Source organism: Rhinoraja longicauda, chromosome 6, assembly GCF_053455715.1.
Source record: "Rhinoraja longicauda isolate Sanriku21f chromosome 6, sRhiLon1.1, whole genome shotgun sequence".
Lineage (NCBI taxonomy): Eukaryota > Metazoa > Chordata > Chondrichthyes > Rajiformes > Arhynchobatidae > Rhinoraja > Rhinoraja longicauda.
Window position 1 is genome coordinate 1,448,345 of NC_135958.1, and position 19,552 is coordinate 1,467,896.

Sequence of the window (19,552 nt, forward strand, 5' to 3'; positions counted from 1 at the left end):
ATTGACTGTTTTCTTCTCTTTCCACTGAAGCTAAAATGCTGAATATTTCTAGTATTTTCTTGTTTTAATTAAAAAAACAGAAATCTTTTCTAGAACCTATTGGCACATCTTTGTAAATGGAAAAGATGAATAAGATAATTTTTCATTTCCCTGGACAACAGCCAAAACTGCAGTAAACAAATAAACGCAGAATTGCTGCAAATAGAACATGTGTAATAGAAATGGTTAAAATCATAGTGTTGGTGACTAATACCAAGAACTCAGCATGTTTGTCTAACTCTTGCTCTAGAAGCTGAATGAATGTTTTAATGTTTCCAGACAGTCATGCTGAGACATAGCAAATTAATTAAATATGAAGATTAAAGAACGGACAATCAAGAACAAGATAAGAACGAGGATGAGTAGTATTATCTTTTAATGGACAAATAAGAGGAGATACAAATTTTATTACACAGTAAATCCGTGGATAAAAGGATAGAGTGGATGAAAACTATTGTAATACAATGGAGGCATTTACCAGTACACAGAAATTGACTGAATACATAAAATAAATAATTTCTTCAAAATCTTTAACTTTGAGTTACATTATTAATGCTCAGCAATGATCTACAAATGAAAATATAAACTGATATTTTATATATAAAAAATAACGGAGAAACCACAAAAAGGAATTAAACTGAACAGTGGTTTAAAAATATCAAATTTAAGAACATTGAGAACCAGCACGAGATTGGATTTGGCAAAATGTAGGGCAGATGGCCCAGAGTGTACTACATTGCTACGTCTTAACGTTTGGTTCCAATGAGAGGCTGAGTAGCCCCTTTTTATATATAAACAGTAATTTAAAAAGATGGGCCACTCTAAAGTAACATTTTGTACAGAGTATTCCACCCAAAGTAAAGTTCCTCAAGCGGCAGTAAGACTTATGCAACAACACTGCAAAAATAATTGACACTTCAAGAGTGTTTCTGCGTCATTCATTGGTGTAGATTAACCTGTTACACTGCCCTGTGTTAGTACAGCACTGAGCAGGTCTTGCAGAACTTTTAAACTACTGACCTCACACCCTCACTGCGTCTGCGCAAAGAGAAACATCTGTCTACAGTACTTGCCTTATTTTTCACAAGCTTATTTAAGTAACATTTTAAGTTCTGGAACATTACAGAATACAAACAGCGCAAAGATTTCATTTTAATAATGATTCCGATTAACTAGTGCAAATACAATGCTCCAGTGCAGAATGTCCAAGCCTTGAGCTTCTGTCACTTTTGGGTCAGAAAGGAAGACCAATCTACAACTATTGCACGTGCTGTTATCATGCAAATGCATACATTGCATTTCTGATGCCAATTGCAGAAAGTTCTAACACTCACAGCAGGTCCAAGAGAACACAAGTCTCCTGAGCCTTTGCTAGAATCTGAAGCATCAATGTTCCACCATGTTGGTGTTGCATTTAACTTGCTAGAATTACATATTCATTTTTCCTTGTCTAGCTGTCAACTTCCTTAGCTTTCCCAACTCACAGGTTATCCACCTGACCATCATAACTCCCAATTGTGTTCAAGCATCTCCCTCACAATCAAGTGCCCATCTACACACTCACCTCACCCAAAACATCTCCACTGCAACCCCCCCCCACCACCAATAAGGGTTCTGCCTATGCTCCATCATCTACATGAATTCACATTTCTAACCACCATTTCAGTTACAAACATAACCACGTAACCAGTCCCTTGGTTATCTCCTCCTGATTTTTTCCCTCACAAATTCTCTCGCAATGTCCCTTGCAATGCTGCCAATATACTTGGCCCCCCCACCCCCACTGATCCTCTCTGCAACACCCCAACATGATAGCTGTTTCGTGTGTAGGAAAGAACTGCAGATGCTGGTTTTCACCGAAGATAGACATAAATGATTGATGCTTTCAAGAGAGAGCTAGATAGAGCTCTTGAAGATAGCGGAGTCAGGGGGTATGAGGAGAAGGCAGGAACGGGGTACTGATTGTGAATGATCAGCCATGATCACATTGAATGGTGGTGCTGGCTCGAAGGGCCGAATGGCCTACACCTGCACCTATTGTCTATAAAACCCAGAAGTAACTCAGCAGGTCAGTCAGCATCTCTGGCGAAAAGGAATAGGAGACGTTTTGGGTCTCAACCTGAAATGTCACCTATTCCTTCTCTCCAGAGATGTTGCCTGACCCGCTGAGTTACTCCAGCATTTTGTGTATATGATAGCTGTTTCACTCTTCCTTGGCCCCCTCACACAAATACCGTCTGGTGCTATGTTGTGACGTGAGATCACATGTAGGCATTTTCTACTGCATGTACAAACAACTGTGGTCCTTAAGTTGAGTATAAATGTCTCCTTTTAAATAAACCAAACCAGAATTTGCTAAAGGCCAAAGGTTTGGATGCCCCTTCTCTAGTGTTCTTTCATATTCGGAGAATCGATAGCAATAAATTCTCTGAATTATTCATCTGCAAAGATAATTGAAATTTACACAGAATTAACCAGATTTGGTGAAAGTCCAAACTTTCATTTCACATTCATTTTTTAAATTGTTCAAGTAAGCCACATTGCTGCATGCAAAGCATCACCAGGGGTCGAGGCACGGGATATTTTCATCCCATTTCACAACCCATACAATAATGAAATTCTTCCAAATATGGATGTCTCAAGAATGCATTCTCAGCCTTGCCACATAGGGAATACTGATATTGCAGGTTCAGGCGACATTGCATTGGTTCATGAAATTCTCCTTACAGTGCACTAATACTTAAAGCTAAATAAGCCTTGAAGCGTTAACTATATTACTATTCTGAGCATGAAAAATGTTTAAAAGTAAAATAAAACATACACACATAGAATGAATGTATTGGTACGGAATCTCTTACCTCAATTGCACAAGATACAATATTGATATAACATAATAATGAAAAATAAATTTTGAATAGGTCCAGTTATGAATCAATTTGACAAATACTGGTTCTGTGCAGTTTGATTTGCATTTTCATTCTAAACATGTAGCTACTTGTTCTGGATTATCACTTAAATTAATAATTTTGTATAATGTTAAAATTTCACACAGTTTTTCAGTTATTTTAAACCACAATTCCAGTTTAGGTTAGTTAGCAGGTTTGTAAGATTAAAGATCGACAAGCCAAATGATGAGAAACATGATTCTATACAAACGTATCAGTAAATCAAAAGCTTAAAATAATTTGCAATTAATATGAGATATTAATTTAATCACGAGCATATAATATATATACTGGATGATCTTTAAAAAACATTCATGGAAATTCTGCAGCTTTGAATTCTCTTTAATTTCAAGAAAATCAAACTTTTTTTTAAAATGGCCTAAAGGGCATAGAATCTTATGGATATTTTATATAGCAGAGACAATATACTAAATCATTGATATTCTAAACATTTCAGATCTAGAGCTACAAGATTTCAATAAAGAAAAAAGTAGCAATTTCAAGTTATTTATTCAACAGCTTAATAAACCCATAATCTTTTGGAATACGACCATGAAGTTTAATAAGTGATAACTTGAACTATTGCCTCTTAAGTCACTGTCATATTACCTGTGGTTAATTGGACAGAGTTCATGTATTTTCTTTTTTCGTACATGAAATTAATATTTTCTTGTAATGTGAACATAGAAATTCAGAAGTCAAATTCAAATAATTCCAGTCTGAGGGCTTTGTTATAAATTCAAGTATATCATGGAGCCAGGAGTTAATGTACATCTCCACTCAAAATGTTAGGTACAATTTGCTTAGAGCTTTGTGAAAAGGTCATTAACAAAAATGTAATCTAGGACTGCCTGGGAAACACGGCAGCTTTTCTTTGTGTAAAAATAAAATTCTAGCAGGAAGAATTATACATCTCCCAATAAATTTCATAACACATGGCAGACAAAATGCATTCCCAGAAATAAATGTTCCAAAATTAATGCACTGAACATGCATTGGACGGCACAAGATTGTATCTTGCCTATTAAACTTTGCTGACCACATCTCTTATTTCTTTTTATTTCTTTATCTCTTTTATTCCCAAAAGTCACAAGTTGCATTATTTCCTCATTGGCTAAAATTTAGATCTCAATATACATCAATAGAAGCAATGAAATACCAAAGTTCATCTGAAAAAGTGACAAGAAACTGGTCACATTTAAATTTTCACCTTAATTAGCACAGTTTAGACAGCATAGTACAATTAATATAAAATGTGTTCACAGCCATTCAATTTAGTATTGCCTTTGTATAACCTGACTCCACATGCATGCGATTGTGTCTTCTGCCATTAGCCAACTTTATTTCAATTATCTTAAGCAGCATTTTTGTTTTTGTGATTTACTAGTCTTTAAACTGAACTGAGAAACCGACTGTAAAATGACCCAGTCATAATCAGACCTGCATGTTCCTAATTGCACACCATAAACTACTTATTCATATACAAATCCATACCGTTTATTGTGCTGCCTAACATCTTTGGTAACTGGCAATTAAGAAATATGAAATCATGACATTATAAAACTGGATTTTTTGCAGTGAATTCAGTTTGGAAAACAAAGCAGGCATCAAGATAATTAATTTTAAGCCTTGTGCTCTCTCGCAAGGAGCTAGGTTTTAAATATGAGATCTTATCAAACTTCCGCTAATCCCAACAATTATTCAAGTAGGCAAACAATGTTAATTAACAAGATTGCGAACTAAACAATAATTTCACAGAATTTTTGGTCTCTACTGAAAACTGGTTTTCCATGGTAAGAGAAAGCAAGTCAATAAATGTTAAAAGATGATACATGATATCCACACGGGTCCATTAATCTCTAAGATCTGCAATGCAAATGTATCTTTTTCTGCCATGTTACTACTGATTTATTTAAATTGTCAAGAACACATGGTAGTTTACAAGAATGAGTATTATTATATTTGTGAAAATAGTCAGAAGCTGCTAGTTTCAGTAGACAATAACAATCATGTAGCTGTTAATGGTGGCAGATTATTCGGATATAATAACTGCTCTCCCTTATTTTCAGTGATTAAACAACCATCTACCTTGCCACAACTTTCTTGACTGGAGAAACACGTCTTCGAATAAAATCAATAAATTTCCCTTTTTTAAAGTCTTGCTTTAGAAAATCATTATAGCAGATTCATTAAATGCCAAAAGACACTAACAAACATAAATAAAGAGATACAACCAAAAATATGAGCACACAATTTGCTTAACCAGAAAAATATCAAAACAAAGGACTCCATGTGGCAAATGTACTTCAAAGGGATTCAAGGTATTCAAACAGCATCAGCTACCAGTGCCATTTAGGAGGAAAAAATGCAAGCTGGAGGGTTTTAATGAAGAAAAGCAAGCCTTTATCATTAGTTATTTTCAACAACATGCATTTGTATTGTGGCTCTAACATGAGAACAATTACTCACAGCATTTCAGTGTGCTCAGACAAGAATAGATACCAACAAAAAATGTGGTTAAAATGGTGGGTTGGAAAGAAGAGTTAATTATTGGAAACTTATACTGGACCATTCGCCGAAACAAACAAGTCCCAACACTTTGTAAGCTATCCAATACTCCCACACTCCTGCTCTTTCCTCAAAAATCCACAAACATTTCCATCAACTATGTATCCAATATCCACCTAGAAGATACAATTTATTTTTAACCATTGCATTCCACAATAACACACTGTGTAATCATTAGAATCAGTGATAGAGGCTGACCCTACAGGTTTAGAGGGATTCGAGTACTGTATATGAAAATAGTCAATCGAAGATATTGCTGCCAATGAAAATCAGAGAAATTGTAGACATTGGATATCCAAGGTGTCACAGTGGCACAGCAGTGGAGCTACTGCCTTACAGTACCAGATACCCGGGTTCCATCCCGACCACAGGTGCCGTCTGTATGAAGTTTGTGCGTTCTCCCTTTAACCATGTGGGTTTTCTCCGGGTGCTCGTTTCCTCCCACACTCCAAAGACATACGGGTTTGTAGGTTAAACCTAGATATTAGCACTGAATCACCAACTAAGGAGGAAATTGTACAGCCATTAAGTCCCTTAAAAGTGGAAAAGCCCCATGCCAAGATAACGTCAATGCAGAACTGTTTAAGGCGGACCCAGAACTTGCAGCCGAAGTATTTGTACCACTTTTCACAGCTATTTGGGAAAGAAAGGAGATACCTGACGACTGGTCAGAAGGAGTCATCATTAGGATACCAAAGAAAGGCAACCTAAGAGAGTGTAACAATTGGAGAGGGATCACTCTTCTATCAATTCCAAGCAAGATTCTGGCAAAGATTATAATACAACGTACCTCAGAAGCAGTAGACAAACAGTTCAGGAAAGAGCAGGCAAGATTTTGTGGTGGGAGGGGATGCATTGACCAGATATTTGCCCTGTGAAACATTATAGAACAGTGCATAGAGTGGCAGAGACAGATATACATCAACTTTGTTGATTTCGAGAAAGCATTTGACAGCATCCACCGGGACAGTCTCTGCGGCATATTACGAATGTATGTGATCCCACAGCAAATAGTCGAAGTAATTAAGAGCTTCAACACCAACCTCTCTTGCAGAGTAGGGATTAGTAACCACACATTCGAAGTGAAGACCGGAGTTCGACAAGGGTGTGTGGTGTCAGCGCTACTCTTCAATATTGCTATTGACTGGGTGATGCGTCAGGCAACCGAAGATCAAGCAAGAGGCGTACGATGGACCCTCTTCTCAACATTGGAAGATCTTGATTTTGCTGATGACATAACTCTGGTCTCCCACACTCACAAACACATGCAGGAAAAAACATCCCATCTTAGTGACTTTGCACAACAAATTGGCTTGAAGACAAACCAGAAAAAAATCTGAATTAATGACACTAAACATCCAAAACCCCTTACCAATCCAAGTGAATGAAAACGACCTTCCCATAACTGAGGAGTTTATTTATCTTGGTAGTAAAGTCAGATACGATGGCGGAGCACAAAATGACATTAAGAACTGGCTAAACAAGGCTAGGAATGTTTTCAGAATGCTAATCAATGTATGGAGGTCCCAGCAATACAGCACCAAGACCAAGCTGAAGATATACGGTAGCTGTGTCCTCTCCACCCTCTTATACGGCTCGGAATGCTGGAGAATGACAGCGAGTGATGTCAACCAGCTGTCACTTCCATACTAACAACCTGAGAAGAATCCTTAGAATATTTTGGCCAAACACCATATCCAACCAACATCTCCTTGCTCAATGTCAGCAAGAGAGTATAGATACCATCATCATGAGAAAGCGCTGGAACTGGATTGGCCATATACTGAGAAGAAAAGCAGACAGCATCCCAAGAATAGCCCTGCACTGGACACCAGCAGGGAAAAGGAAAAGAGGGAGACCCAAAACCACATGGCGTCAAACTGTAGAACTATGGAATTGACCTGGGGTAGTGTCCAGAAACTAGCCCAGAACAGACAGGAATGGAGGACCTTCGTTGTTGCCCTACATGCCAGGGGGCATAATGGGCAGTAAGTAAGTAAGTGGCTTTGGTAAAATTAGAAATTGTTTCTAGTGTGTAGGATAGTGTTAGTGCACTGGTCGTTGCGGACTCAGTGGGCCGAAGGGCCTTTTTCCACGGTGTAAAGTAAAGTCAAAATTAATCTGGAAATCCTAGAAATGTAGTCAGTCAGGCAGCATCTACACAAATAGAAACAAAGTTTCAAGTCGAAGACCTTTATCTTTCCACAGATGTTGCCAGATCTTCCAGCATTTTTGTTTTATTTCACAAAGCTGCTGATGGAGATGAATGAATGAGACTTGTCCATAATGTTCCAGAGTCAGAGGGAAAGAAATCAAAAGGAGCCAATAGACAATAGGTGCAGGAGTAGGTCATTCAGCCCTTCAAGCCAGCACCACCATTCAATGTGATCATGGCTGATCATTCTCAATCAGTACCCCGTTCCTGCCTTCTCCCCATACCAAGGGGGTCTGTAGGTCAAAAGAGGCGTGATAAAGAGCTAAGTAAATTAAGCACAAACACACTTTTACTCTGGCTTGAGAACCAAGAGTCAATGTGGTGAGCAAGCTCAGCAAAAAAAGGCGATTAGCAATTGGAATTAATGGTCGTGACCCAAAACGTCACCTATTCTTTTCTCAAGAGATGTTGCCTGACCCACTGAGTTACTCCAGCTTTTTTGTCTATCTTCGTTTTGAACCAGCATCTGCAGTTTCTCCCTACACAAGATTATTAACTACAGGTTTACACGACTGTACTATAGCAGAGACCAGCACCTCAGCAAAAATTTGCACAGTGCAAACTAATATACCATGATACAGAACAAATGATCTTTAAATCAACCATTTTCTCACATTAAAAAAAAGACAAAGTGCTGGAGTAACTCAGCCGGTCAGGCAGCATCTCTGGGGAACATGGATAGGTGACGTTTCGGGTCAGGACCCTTCTTCCCCTCCTCCCGCACCTCAGTTAGTCTAAGGACAAGAGCTCCAACCCAAAACTTCAGCCACATTCTCCAGAGAAACTGCCTGATCTGCATGGTTACTCCAGCACTTTGTGTCTTTTTTGTAAACCAGCATCTGCTGTTCCTTGCATCTCCATTTTGTTCACACACTCGACTACATCTATAACCCTATCACAATGTTGGTATTACTGCCATTGGAGAGGCAAGAACTATTTTATTTCAGTTACGCCAGATTGAAAAAATACATTAGACAATAGGCGCAGGAGTAAGCCATTCAGCCCCTCGAGCCAGCACCACATTGGGCCGACTGTGTTCACAAACCACGAGTTGATTCATGGCAATTGCAGATTGACAACATGTGTTTACCCATTCACCCAAACTGAAAACTGTGTGAAGGTCCAGAGGAAGAAATTAATTTCAGTATTAAAGTCAACATTGAAAATAAAGAAAAAAATAAAGAGTTTGGTCCTACTGTAATTATTGTTTACATATATTTGCCACAAGAACATATCACCATAAAGTTCAGATGTGGTTTCTGTTCATTAACACAGCACCACTTTTCTCTTCCATTCTCAGCCATCTTCCCCACAACATGTATTCTATTAACTAGACTGGGCTCATTCGGAGATAGAATCATTTCACTTCTAATCCTGCTGTTTTCAGCGCACAAATTCCAGATTACTAACTAAATCCATAATTTAAACAGCTGTCCACATCTAGATTAACTGAAATGCACATAAATTTAATGTGTGCAGCAGCTGTGATTTTTGAATTCTGCATAATAATGACTCATTGAATACTTTCCGGAATTTACAGAGAAATAACAAGGAGGCTGTTAGCACTTACCAAAGAGAGGAAGATATTTAAAAACTTACAGGATGAAATAATAAGCAGATTTAAATATGGAAACCCAGGCATTACTATTATTGAATCCCTTCTCCAGTACAATCCATGAACTGAGTAATAATAAGTATTTTTCATGAAAAAAAACTAAAAATGTCACACATTGCTTCCTCGAGGAAGAAGTGAATTTTAAACCACGTTGTGCTGAACCACAACCCTGGCCTCAAAATTGCTGTGTTAACATTTCCTCAAATATACATTTCAAAATTCCATACTGGTTCAAAACAATGGTCATTTTATCTTTTAAATCTTGTTATTTCAACTTCTACCTTGATCTCAAATACATGCAAAAATCTTTGTGCTCTGTAAAAGATAAAACCTGAATTTAAAAAAACTCATATTCACTGCCTTTGAGATTGCCTGCTCAGTCTGCCAGATGAACATCACTATTGCAAGGTGCCAGAATACTCTGAACATTAACCAATTCTGAAAAATGAATTCATATCAGATGTCACTAGACCTTTACTTGAGATCAGCGATGGACACTAGGCCCTAGCTTGTGATGGCAAAATCCGAGACTGCATTGGAACAATGCTGAGCCCTACAAAACGGAAGGGAAGTGGTATTTTCAGTATTTATTGCAAAGAAAGATGTTCAGTAGTATGAGAGTTGATACTGGGGGAAAGCACTTGTGAGTGCTACCTTTGTGTCTGTTTCTTGCGCACCTAGTTCAAGCATTCCAGCAAGAAACTAGGTTTCCATTTGCTGAATCATAATGTTCACTTTACTACATTTCAATTCATTTAAGGCATAAAAGGCTTTCTATTGTAAATGAAACAATTTTACCAGATTACAATATTGAAAAATATTGTACATATCATTTTAATTACAAAGGGGATATTAAAAATTGACTTAATTGGAAGTTGTGAAATATAACAATAAAGAGGTTTGATACTGTATTTCCAGCACTTCAGACAAATTTGAGATTTGCAATCTAATTTTACCCTGTAAAATGGCCAGTACATTTAATTACATACATGCTAATCTAGTTGGAAAACAGTCTTATTGGCTCAATTATTATTCACCACATTTGAACAACACTCAGCATATAACCATTTCTCATGAATTAACAGTGAATTTTGGAAAAGAGATCTGACAGATCTTGTTAAATTGCAAAAGTGGTTTGTCCAATCTCTCCAAGTTAACAAGTCACTGAATCCAAAATAGTCAATGTGCTGCTGAAGGTTATATGAATAGAAAGTGCACAGTGAAAGGCAACATTATGTGAAAAAGCTCCAAGTCTCTTTTCATCCCTCACACTGCTGCTGGTACCGTAAATTTAGCTCTCGCAGTTCCCGCTCTCGTACTTTCCGCGACTTGTTGGATTTCGTGGATCTGCTAGACCTTGTGGACTGGGCGGACTTGGTGCTTTGGCATCGAGATGAAGCTCTCTTCAATAGGTTCTGAGAGATGGAGCGATGCAGATTTTTCATAGACGAGGAGGCTGCCATGCTTACTATCCAAGGATGTTTCAAGGCTTGGCCCACAATCAGCCTATCATTGGGATCCACAGTGAGAAGTCGATCAATAAAATCCTTGGCTAGGTTCGAAACACTGGGCCATGGCTAAGAAAAGAAACAAAATGAATAAACACCAAATATTTGTAAATGCACAATAAGTATTGAGATTGCCAACCATATTCCCAAATCCAACAAAAAACGTAAGCAGCAATAGCATTTTTATAAAATGAAAACAAACCAAGGAAGATGAAAACAAAATAAAGGGGTAAGGGGGCTAACAAAGAAACAAGATGAAGTGAAAGGAGAGGCGACCCCAGGCTTCTGCTTTTCCGCATGGTACAGAACCTTCTAGGAAATGCAGCATTTCAAGGACATTCAGAAGCATTCACTACCTTTGACAAGTTTGAGAGTTAGCCATACCTTCAGTCATGGGTGCGCAAGATGGTTTCTTTTTAAACAATCAGTCAACATTTTGGATTAGGATCACAATCATACTTTATTAACCAAGTATGTTTTGCAACATACGAGGAATGTCATTTGCCATACAGTCAAAACAATAAAAAGCAACAGGATACACAAAATACATTTTAACATGAACATCCACCACAGTGGCTCCTCCTCACTATGATGGAAGGCAAAAAAAAGTTCAATCTCTCCCTTCTTTGTCCTCCAGCAGTCGGGGGCCACTAACCTTCCGTTGACGGGACGATCGTGACTCCCGTAGCTGGCGGCGAGCCTTCTTTGTCGGGGCGATCAAGCTCCTGCATCGGGGGGGGATCTCAGCACCCCCGCGACGGGCGATCGTACCCCGGGTCAGGGCTAGTCATATCTCGTGCAGCTTGGAGCTCCCGACCGGTCTCAACCTGAGACTGCAAGCTCCTTGATGTTAAAAGTCCGCAGGCCGCAGTTTGAACGTCGATCCCGGCAAGGAATCGCACGCTCAGATGGTAAGTTCACGCCCCGCGGGATGGTTTCAGAAAGCAAGTTAACAATGGCAGATTGAAAAATCCAATTATATACTTACCACATGGGTCAGTGGTTATTATGAGCAGCCTGTTGCAGTTAACAAGTTCAACCCCATGAAGTTTAAGGAAACCAGAAGCAAGGACACAAGTAAATATTCATGAATCGGGCAAAGGGGAATGCCTAAGGGAGCAGGTGCTCACATCTGAAATCATTCTTCCCTCCCCAATGTGCCAAATCTTTTCCACAGATTAAACTGCAAAGCTCTCCAGTTTATATTTTGAAGTATTTTCCTTATTTAATGAAATATTTACTGAATATTTAATATTCAGTCTGAAGAAGGGTCTCGACCCGAAATGTCACCCATTCCTTCTCTCCTGAGATGCTGCCTGACCTGCTGAGTTACTCCAGCATTTTATGAAATATTTACTTTATAATCCTCAACACCAAAAGTCACAGATGCAGGTTTCACCCATTCCAATACAAAACAATTAATTTTTGTCATCGCAATTACTAGTGCCTTTTGTAACCTTGTAGGAAAATATACTTAGCACAACCACAATTATAATGTTTTACTGGAGTTTGAAGACCTCGTTGTTAGAGTTGTGATGATATGATGAATAGACATTCTGCATGGAGGTTCCAGGAATTTGGGCTTCACATTTCTCAAGTCAATTATGTAAATGGTAAGGAACTGTCCTTTCCCAAATCATTATTATAGAAGTTTGACTCCATTTGGAGAATCGTTTGTTCACAGTACTGTGACAAAAATGTTGCTTAAATATTTAATTATGGCACAGCAAAACGAATCACAAGTTGTCAGGATTGCACAAAAGCAAAATAGATAAACCTGTCAATGGTTATTTTACACGTTTCAAAACGTTAATTCCCAGAATGGCCGGACTGTCGTATGTTGAAAGACTGGAGCGGCTAGGCTTGTATACAGTGGAATTTAGAAGAATGAGAAGGGATCTTATCGAAACATAAGATTATTAAGGGGTAGGACACGTTAGAGGCAGGAAACATGTTCCCAATGTTGGGGGAGTGTAGAACCAGGGGCCACAGTTTAAGAATAAGGGGTAGGCCATTTAGAACGGAGATGAGGAAAAACTTTTTCAGTCAGAGAGTTGTAAATCTGTGGAATTCACTGCCTCAGAGGGCAGTGGAGGCCAAGTCTCGGAATGCATTCAAGAAAGAGCTAGATAGAGCTCTTAAGGATAGCGGGGTCAGGGGTTATGGGGAGAAGGCAGGAACTAATTGAGAATGATCAGCCATGATCACATTGAATGGTGGTGCTGGCTCGAAGGGCCGAATGGCCTACTCCTGCACCTATTGTCTATTGTATCAAAAAATTCACTCCGTACATCCACATAAGCTTTATGGCATACATAACATGTCTTCAGCAACAATTTATTGTCTCATCAATTTATTGTCTCAAGCATCATAAGATATTGACACAAGGAACTAAGAATGCAAGTATTTGTTTTGCATACATTAACTCTGGAAAAAGTAGTGGAACTTTTCCACGACGCATCAATTCTCTCCAACATTCAGTGAACGTGGACACCGAGTACACAATTTAACCTGAACTTTCAGGAAAAAATATCAATACCAAAAGTAGCCAATTTAGAGGGAGCTTGGGCAGTCACTTTGAGTGTTCGCCCTGGAACAATGTGCAGCACAGGGCAGTGATCAGCTTATCTTGCACATCTCATGTTCTACTTTAGACCATTGATTGTCATCTTCCCATCATGCTCCAGTATTTAGACATAAAATGCTGGAGTAACTCAGCAGGTCAGGCATCATCACTGAAGAAAAGGGAATAGGTGACGTTTTGGGTCAGAATCCTTCTTCAGACTAAAGTATGGTGTCTGAATAAGGGTTCCGACCCAAAACATCACCTATTCCTTTTCTCCAGTGATGATGCCTGACCCACTGAATGACTCCAGCATTTTGTGCCTATCTTTGGTATAAACCAACTTCGGCGGTTCCTTCCTACACACAAAGGCTCCAGTATTTCCTTTGATTAACTCATTTAAGGTTTTGCATCATTGAACAGCTCAATCAATAGCAGACATTTATCAATCTGAAGTAGGACCTTGACCCGAAACATCATCTGTCCAGTTCCCCCAAATAGATACTGCTTAATCCCTGAGTTAATCTAGCAACTTTTGCTGAAGATTCCAGCATCTAGTCGAATGAATGAATAAGTTTATTGGTCAAGTATGTACACATACAAGGAATGTGCCTTGGTGCTCCGCTCGCAAGTAATAACACGAACATACAGTAAACAATTTAGAATAAAGCATAAAACATTACGAATACAACATTACAGTTTTAAACATGAGTGAAATAAACCAGAGCAAAAAGAGACTAACGACTTTTGGTTGTTGAGTAGAGCTACCACTCGCGGAATAAAGCTGTATGTCTGGCTGTGCTTTGACAGTCTGGAGTCGCCTTCCAGAGGGAAGTGCTTCAAAGAGTTTGTGGCCAGGGTGAGAGGGGTCAGGATGATCTTGCCCGCTCGCTTCCTGGCCCTTGCAGTGTACAGTTCGTCAATGGGGGGGAAGGTTGCAGCCAACAACCTTCTCAGCTGATCGAACAATTTGTTGCAGCCTCTGGATGTTGTGCTTGGTGGCTGAGCCAAACCAAACCATGATGGAGAAGGTGAGGACAGACTACGATGGCAGTATAGAATTGGACCATCACTGCCTGTGGCAGATTGTGTTTTCTCAGCTGCCGCAGGAAGTACATCCCTGTGCCTCCTGCCTCAACTGCCTAGTGAAGCAATTTTCTTCATCGCAAAACTTTTATACTTCTCTCCACACATCAAAAGCCAATTTTATACTGATGAATGTGGATATTAGTCTCAAAGAGGTAAAATATATGCACCAAGTAAAAAAGTGGATTTGCACAAATTACACAGCGAACAAAAGTTAAGAAAAATAACTAAAGAATCAGGAAACTGCAGATGCTGACATTTTTAAACAAAACAGAAAATACTGGAAGTATTTCACACTTTGGGCGGCTTCTGTACAGACAGAAACTAATCTTTCAGGCTGATGACCTTTCCACAGCATTTTCTGTCTTCACTTTAGATAATAAGACTGAGGCAAGAAAACTACAGAAATGTGCTTCAAATCTGTCAGGGTTCGATGAAGTTACTCATTCCAAACATAACCAATACATATTGGGCAAAAGTTTGTAAAATGCCTAATTTTTTCCACCCAAAGTATTTCATTTTTTAATCTTTTGCAATAAGATTGTTCAATTAAGAGGGGAGGGGATAAACATTCATAGTCAGCTTCAAAACAAAGCAATATCAATAACTACAAAATGTAATAGACTGCAGTCTCCTGCAAGAGACATCCAAATATGGATTTGCAGGAAGGACAATCCATGCACAAATTTAAGGCGAAGAAAGTTGTTAAGCAGTAACTTGGTAATGCAGTAATAACTCAGTCACACTTCGTTGGAGATGGTGAGACACTGCAGGGGAGCAAAGAATAATTGACAACATCAATTTGTCTCTACAGAGCAAGCCGATTACGTCACTGTTGTTTGCACTTATGGACCTGGTTACGCAAGCTAAACTAGTCCAAACGTGTTCGGCTTTGTGCATATTCCGATAAAATATTCAAAGTTAGGCCGGAATGGGCCCAGCTCACCTAATTCAGGTCAGGATTATTTGTTTACTAAGAAAGTAAAAGTCAAGAAGAGTGTTTTGGGTATATTTACATGTTGATTCACCCACAGATACATTAATAATATATTAGAAACATAGAAAAATAGGTGCAGGAGTAGGCCATTCGACCCAGAACCGCCATTCAATATGATCATGGCTGATCATCAGGTACCCCGTACCTGCTTTTTCCCCATATCCCTTAATTCCTTTAGCCCGAAGAGCTAAATCTAGCTATTGATATTGATATTGTTATACTTATAACAACAGTTGGGAATGTATTAAATTGAATATCATATCATATCATATCATATCATATATATACAGCCGGAAACAGGCCTTTTCGGCCCTCCAAGTCCGTGCCGCCCAGCGATCCCCGCACATTAACACTATCCTACACCCACTAGAGACAATTTTTATATTTACCCAGCCAATTAACCTACATACTTGGGACTCAGGCTGGATGTAGATTGGCTGTGCTGGTGTCAAGTGTACATCAGGGCTTAAATTCTATCCCAAACAAAACTCCATCGTAAATGCCAGGCCAAAGGTTAAAACAAACAACATATCATTCATTTTGAAGTTCATACTCAAATTTCCACTTTCAATATTTAAAGCAGCTTAAATGTCAGATACATCAATGAAGCATTTTGCTAGTTGTGGCCACAAGGATCCAGGTTAAAGTCAGTGGCATTGAGAAAACATTTTTTGGTTAACTGTTATTGCCTATTATAGATATTCAGAAGTTATGTGTAGCACATTAACATTGCTCAGCTGGAGTCAGATACTCTTAGCATAGATCAAGGATTGAATTTGGGAACCCGTTTTATTTCGAGTATGTAATACTGTGCCATGTAGAAGCAAAAATATAAGAGGAACAGAAAAAGAAAAAAAAAACTGATTTACAACTCCAACATGAAATTTTACATTTTCAGTAAACTCAACTTGACTTGCCCCAGATTGAAAGTAGCTTTTATCAAAATTAAAATTACTGCACACCTAGAGATTACAAACAATAATTTTGAATCCACCTTGCTCCTGTCAAACTAAACCGGAATATAAATGTTGAGCATATTTTAAAGGAATCCTTCAGTTTGCAAACTGTGCCAGAGATACTCTTACATTAACATGTGTTTAGTTACAAAACAATAGTGTTTGCACTTATCTGTGAGCATAACATTTTACAAAAGTCAGAGTTTACAACTCTGGTTCTGCATCAACACCCCCTACCCTATTCTTATTTTAAGTGAACATTCAGGAGAACAAGACAAATACAAAAGGTACATAAACATTGGGTGAGAAAATCAAATGAAGGCAGATACCAGGGAAGGAAGGATGGAACACGCTGGTGCAAGTCAAAGGTATGTAAAGGGATTGATTTTCCAGATATTTGTCAGTCATTTACTCTACATTTTGCATCTTTAAATCTGTAGTGCATCCACAATAATCTACTTTCAAAGGAATCATACTTCCAGCGTGGGTGTAGGAAAAGAAGAAAATACATAACTAAAACATAAAGGAGAAAAGGCTTTAGTGATGCAGAGGGGAAGTATAAAGATACTTAGCAACTTAAATACGGCCAACTAATCATGAAAGATGAAGTAAAACATTTTATAATGTTGAACAACTTAAAACCCTTTATTTTAAAAAAGTCAATGACAGTGCATGCATGGTCTGTTTGCTATTTAAATGTGAATCATTTAGTTATGGCGAGAGGTGCACATTTACAACATTAGTACCTATTCTGTGAACAGTAAATCAGCATTTAAAAAGTCACCTTTAGATACACAAGGCACATAGGCCAAATGTTTGTACTAGAAAATAGTCAGCATTTGAGTCATCACTACATACAGGAGACAACAATTTCTGAGAAGTACAAATGGGACAGTCAGTTATATCCACTTCCACCCGAAGAGCTATGAAAATCTTCACAGATTCATAGTTGAAGTCCATGTCTAATTCCCCGGACCACTCCTGTTGTCAACAAACAATCTTCCAAACTGTTAAGCTTTGTTGAATATCAATATAGCTGCATTTTTCTAACGGAGCACTAGGTCTTGATGACTGATCACATCTCTGGCTCGAGAAACCAATTCTATATGGGAACTAATTATGAAAGAACAATCTTAAATTCCACATACTTTAAAATAATCCAAAGAAATATCAAGTTTAAAATTTCCTGTTCAATAACGTGCATGCTCTAATCTTTGCTGTTCACCTTATAAGACGTTCAAAACGTTTTTATGGTGTTTTGGCTGTAAATTTGAAAAAGTCATTCGCTGGTCATTTTGTTTGTTAACAATACTAATTCTGGGTGCCAAAGATCCCCAGCTGCTCGTGCAATGAAAATAATTGCAAGCCAAAAAAGTCCTATAAAACAAAGAGCTGGAAGAACCAGCTGATTAGACAGCATCTGTCAAGGGAATGGAAGGATGACATTTCGGGTCTAACTGAGAATCAGAATTCAGAGCAAGTCTGAAGAAGTGTTCCGACCTAAAACATCACAACCCGAAATGTCATCTGTCAATTCCTTTCACAGACCCGCTGAGTTCCTCTAGCACTGTTTTTTTGCTCAAGATTCCAACATCAGCAGTTTCTTATGTACTGTCTTTGTTAGTACCTTTGAGGGCTAGCAGTTCTAACTGCAAAACCAAGTCATTAGCTGTAATCAGACATTTAGAAACTTGATGGCCAGCTAGCAAATTTCATTAGCTAGTCATTTAATGACCAGGCTTGAGAACAATAACCTCAGCCTACTCTCCAAGTAATTTGCCACATTACTTGGCAGGGAATTTGTAAGCAGTTAATGATATCATGGCAGCTGCTCTTTTCCCAAGTTTGCAGCATTTATAGGATCTTAACTATTGTTTTGTCCAGTTTTGAAATTTGAGATCGTTAAACATTTTTATGCTTAATTCAACTTAAGTGATTGAAGGTGCCATGTACACAGCTGATATTTCACTTGCTTTGCCAAATGCAAACAATTATCAAATGTCCCATTAAAAAAAATCTATTACACACCAAATTTTTCTAACATTTCTCAATGTTTGGTTATATTGTAGAAAATATCATAGTAACCACATTGCGGATTTCAGCAGCAAAAAACAAGGCTAGATTAGCCATGGATATGACTTTTTAAAAATAAAATAGCTGCTGAGTTTCAAATGTAACCGCTTTTTGATTACTGTTGGTTTAAGTTCCAGAAGAGTGAAAGATATGTTCATCTTGGCTCATTTTACCTCAGAGTCAGGTTACGAGCTTAAGCCCTTTGATAGGAAAAAGACTTCTAGTAATTGCAATCAGTGGGGATGTGGTGACACTTGGTGCTGGGATCAAATCAAGCATGTCTGTGGTATGAACATCTGTACGAACAGCTATTGTCAAGTAACTACATATATATTACAATGTTATGCATGAAATAATAGCTGAAACATGCACATAACAAAGTAGAAGCTTTTTATTATTCACATAATTTTAGAATCCATTATATCTTAAAATATTGAATTACGATCAGCATACAATGAGGGGGAGATGCATGAGAGGGCCGGGCAGGAGAACGCAAAGCAAAAGTCAACACACTCCAAACAGAGGTCACTACCAAGGTTCTTCTCCTTACATGTTCAGCCGACAAACTGGTTAAAGTTTTAATTCAGTAGCTGCTTAATTGTATATCCCCTACTAATTTATGATCCTTTCAACCCTACATTTTTTACACTATTCCTTTATGCTGGTTTCTATGACAACCTCCAGTGTTCCAAATTTGTAAAATTTGCTTCAACTTCCATCAAACCATTAAAAAATTAACACTACAAAATGGATGTCAATTGGAAACTACTTTGGCATTAAATGGTGGTCATCTGAAATTCTAGGATTATGCATTAAACAAATGAAAGAGCTTTTAAATAATCAAACTGAAACCCCCAAATTAGTCATGAAGGTAGTGACATTGATCTTTGCTTGTATTAACCATATAAGTATTTATTAACAGAATATTAAAGGACACTAAAACTACTGGAACAGGAGCTCCTGGGAATTCACCAGAGCATTTAAGGA

General features: G+C 38.2%; 1 protein-coding gene across 1 annotated transcript in view; it reads right to left on the reverse strand.

Moving 5' to 3' along the window:
* Positions 1 to 486: 486 nt before the first annotated feature.
* pskh1 (protein serine kinase H1) overlaps positions 487 to 19,552 on the reverse strand; it is a 34,329-nt gene continuing 15,263 nt past the window's right edge. The window contains exon 3 of the mRNA XM_078400323.1: positions 487 to 10,959. Within this exon, the coding sequence (XP_078256449.1) occupies positions 10,642 to 10,959 (318 nt within the window). The 3' untranslated portion in view covers positions 487 to 10,641. The remainder of the gene's footprint in view (positions 10,960 to 19,552) is intronic.